Source organism: Limulus polyphemus, unplaced genomic scaffold (genome assembly GCF_000517525.1).
Source record: "Limulus polyphemus unplaced genomic scaffold, Limulus_polyphemus-2.1.2 Scaffold80, whole genome shotgun sequence".
Taxonomy (NCBI): domain Eukaryota; kingdom Metazoa; phylum Arthropoda; class Merostomata; order Xiphosura; family Limulidae; genus Limulus; species Limulus polyphemus.
In genome coordinates this window covers 1,104,065-1,112,822 of record NW_013665690.1, presented here as the reverse complement: position 1 = coordinate 1,112,822, position 8,758 = coordinate 1,104,065, and the positions used below count along the sequence as shown (strand labels likewise).

Below are 8,758 nucleotides of genomic sequence, written 5' to 3'. Positions count from 1 at the left end.
AGAGATGGGTTATTGAGTTTTCAGTATGGGTGTGGATTATTCTATTTGGGAACAACATTAGAAAATTTTCTTTTAAGCATTTGTTTTATATTCCCAACTTCTACTTCACAAATGTTTTAATGTTTAAATGTTCTGTATAACAGAATTTTAATTGCATTTTTTTTTATTGAAGAAGTGAAATTTGCAAAATATGAAAAGTCCAATGAAAGTGGGTTTTTGATAGATTTTATCATTAAACATAAGATGTGATTGTTTCATTGCAAAACATTAGTAGACTAAAAACATCTTTAGTTATAACATGTTCACTGTCATTATTGGCAAACTTTCTATTGGCCCTGCTTGCATATATGTGCAAAGAAAAATTTGTGGTTTCATTTTATAGCAATTTTGGGAACAAACAAAAAAAAGCCTTAATCATAATTTATTGCTTAGAATCAAATAGTTAAAATATTAAAGCATAATAAATATTGAGTCTTAATTATCATTCTTTCATAAATGAAAAAGGTACAACCAATTCACTAAGTGTGGTAGGTATATATTGTGCATCAAATGTTATTTGTGAAATATTTGCATTGACTTTTTATTGAACACATACATCACGTTTTTAGAAAAAATATTTTTACCATATAACAGCATATTTGTATCTTTACAATGAATAACTTGCCATAGTTGGTGTTAGATATACATGACTGTTTAACTTTAATGTGAATGTTAAATTTAGTCAATATAAAAAACTAAGTTTTAACTTTGTCACACTTCAAAAACCATGGAGTTTATTTCAATCCTTTTATTTTCTCCATATAAATTCTACAGATTTGTCTAATAATTGCTAAAAAATTACATGTGGACCATTTATCATGTTGATGTACTTTGTCCATGCAAGTTTTTATTATCTTTTATACATTACATCCACACATACATGTAGCTTCGCCACTTAATGTGTTTTTAATGCTATAAAAAAGGCTGTATGTTTCACACGCTTTCAAAGCCTTTATTTTTCTATAACTGTACACTTAAAATTCCAATAATCTATAAAACTATGTGCATAAATTATGCTTCATCTAACTTAATGGTCTGATTGGGATCCTTTTCAGTACCTTCTAGAACTGCAGCTTTTTGCAAACCACTTTGAATCTGTCTGTAGATGAAACGATCTTTAGACCATTTATACCGGCAATAAGTCCTACAAAAGTACATTCAAAAACAACTGAATTAATTCAAAAAGTTATTTTGCAAGTACAGAAAAAAAATCATTAAAAACAAACAAACCAGCTTAAGATTTCAATCCTTCAATATTTAGTTTTTACCATTCCTTACAGAAGAAACTTTACAATTGGAGTTATAAAAGGTGACTCCAAAATTTGTAAAAATAAAAATATTGAATAGGTTACTTTTCTTACCTTGTAATTGTTCATTAAAATCAAATATGTTCAAAATACTAGCCCAACTTCTATAAAATGAAAACATTTGATGTTTAAAACCATCTTCTCACTAGTCGTTCAAAGTTTAGCTTCATAGGAAACCAAGAAATACATGGTATAGTCCCTTTTCTTGACATTAAAAAATAGAAAAGTAACCTACAATGTTCATGAAACACAGATAAAAAAAAAAACAGTATTCTGTACAACAACATTTAAGTTATACAAATTATGGATGTACCTCATTTTCCATCCATGATCAAGAAATATAATATTGCTAATATGAAAAATGAAGGAAAAGGTTTTAATGCTATGTTAAAAGCTAACATTAAAGAAAAATGATGTACTGAGTGTTATATAGATGACTTAAATTTTCAGAAATTAATGATACATTATTTGCAATAACTTTTTGGGGTACTAAATATGAAAATATAACAATAAATAGAATTAAAATAAAACTTACCAGTATACCAAAGTTATTGTAATGAAAGAGTAAAAACCAAAGTCTGCTGAGCGCTTCACTCGACCTAAAAGAATAAAGAAAAAAACAAGAGAAATGTTACAAAACGTTGAATAAAATCTGCAACTCTTGACAAAAAAACCTTCATTCACATATACCAATCCAACCATTAATGAGAGGAAATCACACTCCTCATGATATTAATTTTACAATCAGCATCAATATAACCCTTTACCCACAACTTAATTTAAATCTTAATACACTTTTATTTTTGTAGAATAAAGAATATTTTCATTTTTTATAGGCTACATAAAGATTTAAAACAAAACAAACTCTAAAGATCTGCTGGATATGGATAGGTCAAAGTGTGCATGTAACAACCTTTTTACACAGTTACATTCAAAAGTTAGATAAACTACTTTATTATCAACATATGTCAAAACTTGGTATCAAAATGTACTACATAATTAAAATTCTAATATTATATAATATTATGTTATTGAATAAATTCTGAAGCTTCATTTCTCTGTACCACATGATACTTCTTTGTTCTGAATTGACCATTTTAGATTACTTATCCACCCCTATATCACCTTCTGTTTTTGGTATAAATTATACACTTGTAGCCCCCAATCTTCTTCCTTTACTGAGATATAAACCAGAAAGTCAAACCTATGTGCTGTGCCCTCTTATCACATCTTGTCTTTCACAAAATAATCAATAGAAAAAAAATATTTTAGTTTACTGAATTCCCTATAAGGCTATCTTATTCTGATGACAGTTTTTAAATTATTCAGCCTACTACAGTTTTATTGTTGTTATCAGCAAGGTCACTGCTACAAGCTAATGGATATATTTCAAACTATTTATAACTCAGTTAGAAAGCAGTTAAATTATGTCAGTTTTAGGCCATTGTAATTTTTTGCATGTTACTATCTTGTGTTCTAAATTGCATATTTGAAATAAATAGAAATTATATAAAGTCCTACCAAAAAAGTAGTGTTAATTTTTGTTGAAACTTTTAGAGCAAAGACTTGAAAATATACAAGACCCATACACAAGTACTAAGTTTATTATTTTTTGTGTATATATTTTACTTTTATTATAAAAGTACTTAATATATTAAAATTATAAACTTATTAGGTCAAAAAACAAAAAATGTTCATAATAGCACACATTGTGAGTGCAACAAGCTGTAATTGGATGGAGAATGCTGATAAATTGCTTTTTGCAGTATTCTAAGTAAAGCAATGAATCTAAATGACCGGGTGATTATAAAAGTACTTGCTTTTGTTTTGAGAATAGTATGTAATTACCTGATACATAAAAAATTGTAACCCTTTAGGCAAGCCCATAGCCATAATGTGGTTTGAATTTCCTTCTAGAAATGCAAAACGTGTGCACAAAAGACAAAGCCTAATGTGCACAGATTATGATCTCAGCCATCGATTTGTATCTAATATGGCATATGTTGCTAATCAAAACATTGGTAATTCTTGCAGTTGAAAATTCTTTAATTTGTTTAAGAAAACAGACCCAAAATGGCATCAAATTGCTTCAGTGTTTTCACACTTCAAGAGACAATTGAACTGGTGTAAGCTGATGATTCTGGCTCTAAACCTGAATTATCTGACTGAAACAAAAGTACACACCTAACAGGTTAATATTAATTTAGGATATTCTAGAGGCTATGAAAATTATATATGAAAACTGTAAGGTGAAAAAAGTATTTTTATTCTTAGTATGAAAATCATTTTGCACTTGGACTGACTCAGTAAAGGCTTCATATGTTTCCAGATAAATCTTTAGTAAAAACGCTTAATCAAAAAAATATGTTTTTATGTACAAAAGGCGTAGAATGTTTACTAAGAAGATTGCCAATTTCATGAAAATATACTATATTAAAAGATACAATATGTATAGTTTCATGGATACATGGTGGTTACAAGGTTGGCCAAAATGACTGAGTCCACATATGGAAAGTAAAGAGGCAAATTATTTGCTGAAGAGTGCAAAAGTTAGCTTACAAATTACTTTTATGGCTGGAGACGGCTTGAATGGGTAACGAAGAAAAACTTTAATCTAACAGCAAATGTACAATGTTTTGACCAGGTTTTGTCATCATCAGGTAAGGAAAAACGTCGAAACGTTGTACATTTGCTGTTATATTAAAGTTTTTCTTCATTACCCATTCAAGCCGTCTCCAGCCATTATTAGTCTCAAAGTGGGTTCCTCTTCATCGAAATTACTTTTATGGTATAAACTTCTAAAGTCCTAACATTTTTTTACTTTGATGACTACTCTTCAGACAGGCATTCCTAATGATGACAATCTCAAACTTGATGATGCACATCTCTTCAATCTGTATTACATGTATTAATAATAGTTACTTTAAAATACAATGGAATATGAACATAACATCTTTAGAATTTTCTTATAAGTGTTTTATTATAGTAAAAGCCAGATTTTGGTAGATCATATACATAAATACCATAGTGTTGCTCAATTATTAATGTTTCTTACACACCATATAAATTTAATACTGCATTCAGATTTCTCTAATACAACATTTTACTTAGAACATATGAAAAACAAGAGATCACTTGCTAAATATATGTCCAATTTGCCAAGTGATTTAAGTTTGTAGCATCTCAACATCCTCAATATTGCCAGAAATACCCAAGAGTTTAAATGTCATCAGTAAACTTTACTTGTTTACTAATTATGCCTCTATCAATATTACTGTAAATAAGAAAACCAAAGACCACATCACTAACCTCCGAGGCACTCTACTAGCAACAAGGGTCTAAACTGACTGGACAGCACTAACTCTTTTGCTATGGCTGGGTCGAAGTGTGCATGCCATGACCTTTTACAGTGTTAAATTCAAAATTTAATTAAACCACTTTATTACCAATGTAAATCATTAAACTTGACAGGAAAACATTAAGTCACCATTAAACATTTTATATTATCCAAGATCTAACTTCTTAATATATATATATATATATGTATATATATATATATATATATAATAAAAAAAGAGATATTAAAAAGTGTCACAAGACATATACGAGCTCTGCTTTCTCCCTTTTAAAAATTTTGTAATGTCAAATATACATTGCTGTAGATTTCTTACAATTAAAAACACAAACTACACATAATTACAAACAAGAATGTAACATTTGTGTCTATACGTTCTTGATTTACTCAGATATCAATACAGTTGTCAAAACCACCAGAGAAGCCCCACCACTCACTTTGACTTTCATCATTGCTTGCTAACCAGCTTTATTTGGCAAACAGATATGCTTATAACCAATAGGAAGAGCAGAATTTGTTTACAGGATGCTAGTTATCAGTTGTTTAGTTTTGGCACCTATGTTATTCACTTGACCAAAACCTTTAGCTGTAAGATCATTATATTGCTGCTATGAACAGCTAACAGAATTTTTTAAACCAATTAATAGTTTACTTAGAAAATCAGATAAATCATAATAGTTTTGGAACATTCTATTTTAATAATTGATATATTTTTTGTAAAGTACAAACCCGAGAGCGTCATGAATTTTTTTGTACACCCAAATTTGTGAGACTCAATGAGACTTACAGAAGAATGCTTACTCAAGTGCAAATTGCCTCGAATATCAATGAATACTAGAAATCCTTGTTTTTTATGTATATTTTTGAAGAAACTTAAATAATATCTAAAAATGACAAACTTTTCAGTTTAACTTAAGAAAAACTTTAGATAAAATGTCTAAAATTATGCTAGCTTGAGCCTGTGTAACAGGACATCTCACAATCACATGGTGTTTACTTTAGCTGTACAGAAAACAGATAAGGGACTCCCACTGAGGTTTATTGCTTTCAACACAGCAATTACAACTTCCTTGGGTACAACTACAAATGACAGCAATTAATCATAAAATTAAAAATGAAAATGTTAGTAGTTGAAACTTGGAACCTTCCAATCAATACTGCAATCAGTGCAGGGGAAAAATTAGCATTATTCATTATATTTCATATTCTTCAATATTTAATTTCACTATACATTGATGATTCTGCTACAGTTAGTGTTAGGGTAGAGAAAATAAGAGATAAAATATAAACTTTTTACAGAAAAAAATCTTTGATATTACTTTAGGAGGTTCTAAAGGTTATGTAATGCTAATAAAATACAAAAACTGGAATATGAAAAGAAGTATTTATTTTTATTTTTTATTTCTTATTATTAAAATGATCATTCATTCTAATTGATTCAGTTAAGGCTTTGGAAATTTACAAACAAGTCTTTAGTTCAGATACTTCATTGAAATAGCTGATTTTTTGAGTATAAAAGACTTAATGCTTACAAAGGGCTTGCCCAATTTTGTGAAGATACCTGTAGTAAATTCTGAGTTATAGTATGTATAGCTTTAAAGAAATGTGCTCGGTCCAATGGACTGACATTGCTTTTCAAATGTTAATTTTGCTTTTTTCCCCACCCAATAACTCTACAATGAAATTATGTTTTCCCCAACAGTTGCCAATGTGATTTTCTTAACTAATATTTTATGTGGCACCTTATAAAAGGTTTCTGAAAATTTGAGTACACAAAGTTCCTACCCATTCCATTGTCTAAATAATAAGTTACATTTGCAAAAAACATAATAGATTTGTAAGGTAAGAATCTATTTTGTTAAATCCATGTTGGCTTTCATTTGTATCATACTTCACTAAATGATATTGTAATGATTTCAGCTGAGTTGCTAATACAGAATTTTACTCACTTTATACAGTTTGTGTTACTTATAATAAGCCATCTATCTTACTGATTGTATAACACCCACCAACGTAAATACAAAAGAGCTACAAAATACATAAGGAAATTAACAATAACTCACTAGTTGCCAGGAAATGTGCCATTCCAATTCCAAATCCACTTAATATTCCTGTCATAAAAGAACTCTTGAAACATGGGATTTCTTCTACATTTCTTCCAAAAAATGAAAACTGTAATAAATCAATTTAAATCAGTACACTTTGACTATACGTAACATGAAAAACATATTACATTAAATTGTAATAAATATACTAAATTCAGTGTACAATTAGTTTCATTTCATAGTAATATTTATACAGGAAACTTTAGATTCATTATACAGCATTCTACTCTTTCTATTAATTTATTCATGATGTGATTAAAAAGAATAATTTGCTTTAGTCCTAATCACTTGGTTGGAACAGATCAGTTTTGACTTTGCAAGGCTTTAGATAAATCTGAATTAATCAACTTGCCCACTACATACAATTTTCTATAGTAAGCATTATTATATTCACATAAATTCTTATACTAAGACTAGGGTTGGGTGATTATTGGAATTGTTAATCATTTATCATCATGAGCCTAATCTTCTTATGTTCAGCTTGTTTTGGTTTATTTTAATGATACTTTTTAACTACCCTTTGTTTAGTATGATAACACATTTTCAAGTAAATAATTTATGACTAAGTTTCATTTTTAATTCCAACAGATAGAAAGTACTGTTACGACAGCGAGGGTCACGTGACGCTAGTAACACGTCATATTCTCAAAGGTTCGTGAAGTCTCAAGCTTTTACTAGATATGCAGTAGTCTTGTATATATAAGCTGCCAAGAACTGACGGCAACATTGTGTAATTGACAGTTGAGTCGAGCACGCGAGACTTTCTTTGTGAATTATAGCGTTTGTTATAGCGCGACTGTGGAAATTAAGTGTATTGCAAAGTAGTATTCAGAAAGAACAAACCAGTTTTATTTAAGAAAGGACTTGTGTCGCAAAAGTTTCTTCTGAAAGAATTTTTATTGAAAATTAACTAACGAACGGAGACGTAACAAATTGGTGTCAGAGAGTGGGACAAAAAAAAAATGGAAACGAGAAGTGGCAAATCAAACTACAGCTTAGCAGATTTGATGGCAGCAATACAAGAACAGCAAAAGAAACAAGACGAGCAATTACAACAGCTCTTGGAGGAAAAAAAAAAGAAACAAGAAGAATGAGGAGAGAAATTACAGCAGTGGTTGGAGGAAAAAGAAAAGAAACAAGAAGAACGAGAAAATAAACAAGAAGAATGAGAAGAGAAATTACAGCAGTGGTTGGAGGAAAAAGAAAAGAAACAAGAAGAGAGACAACAGCAGTTGCAAGAAAACCTGCAACAGTGGCAGCTCAAACAGCAAAATAAACAAGAAGAGAGATTACAGCAGTTGTTGGAGGAAAAAGAAAAGAAACCAGAAAAGAAATTACAGCAGTTGTTGGAGGAAAAAAGAAAAGAAACAAGAAAAACGAGAAAAGAAACAAGAAGAGAGATTACAACAGCTATTGCAGGAAAAAGAAAAGAAACAAGAAGAACGAGAAAAGAAACAAGAAGAGAGATTACAACAGCTATTGGAGAAGAAAGAAAATAAACAAGAAGAGATATTACAACAGCTATTAGAGGAGAAAGAAAATAAACAAGAAGAGAGACTACAGCAGTGGTTGGAGGAGAAAGAAAATGAACAGGAAGAAAGTCTCCAACAGTTGCAGGAAAGTCAGCAGCAACTACAGGAAAGTCAACAACAGTGGCAAGAAGTACAAATGGAAAACATTAGTAAAGTTAAAAGCGAATTAGATACATTAAAGGATGATTTATGGTCTTTTACACAAGGAGGATACATTAACTATTGACTTAATCAGCCCCTTCCAGACCCCGCAGCTAAACCCTAATGCAGACATATTCAGTCTTGTTAGAAGTCACATCCCAGATATGAATGTCAGCAATAGGGGTGATCCAGTACGAAGGAAGCCACAGGAATTTGATAGGAAGGCACCGTGGGAAGCATATAGAGCACAATCTGAGCTATTGGCAGAGATGAACAGAT

The 8,758-nt window shown here is 30.0% G+C and overlaps 1 protein-coding gene across 2 annotated transcripts in view; it reads right to left on the bottom strand.

Moving 5' to 3' along the window:
• Window positions 1-769: 769 nt before the first annotated feature.
• Window positions 770-8,758, bottom strand: part of LOC106467493 (cytochrome c oxidase protein 20 homolog) — a 28,611-nt gene continuing 20,622 nt past the window's right edge. The window contains exons 2-4 of one of the 2 annotated variants that reach the window (XM_022396305.1): window positions 6,765-6,873; window positions 1,882-1,945; window positions 770-1,183 (exon numbers count right to left, since the gene is read on the bottom strand). In XM_022396305.1, coding sequence (XP_022252013.1) covers window positions 1,051-1,183; window positions 1,882-1,945; window positions 6,765-6,873 — 306 coding nt within the window. In that variant the 3' untranslated portion in view covers window positions 770-1,050. The remainder of the gene's footprint in view (window positions 1,184-1,881; window positions 1,946-6,764; window positions 6,874-8,758) is intronic. The other variant, XM_013927855.2, reaches the window with a different exon arrangement.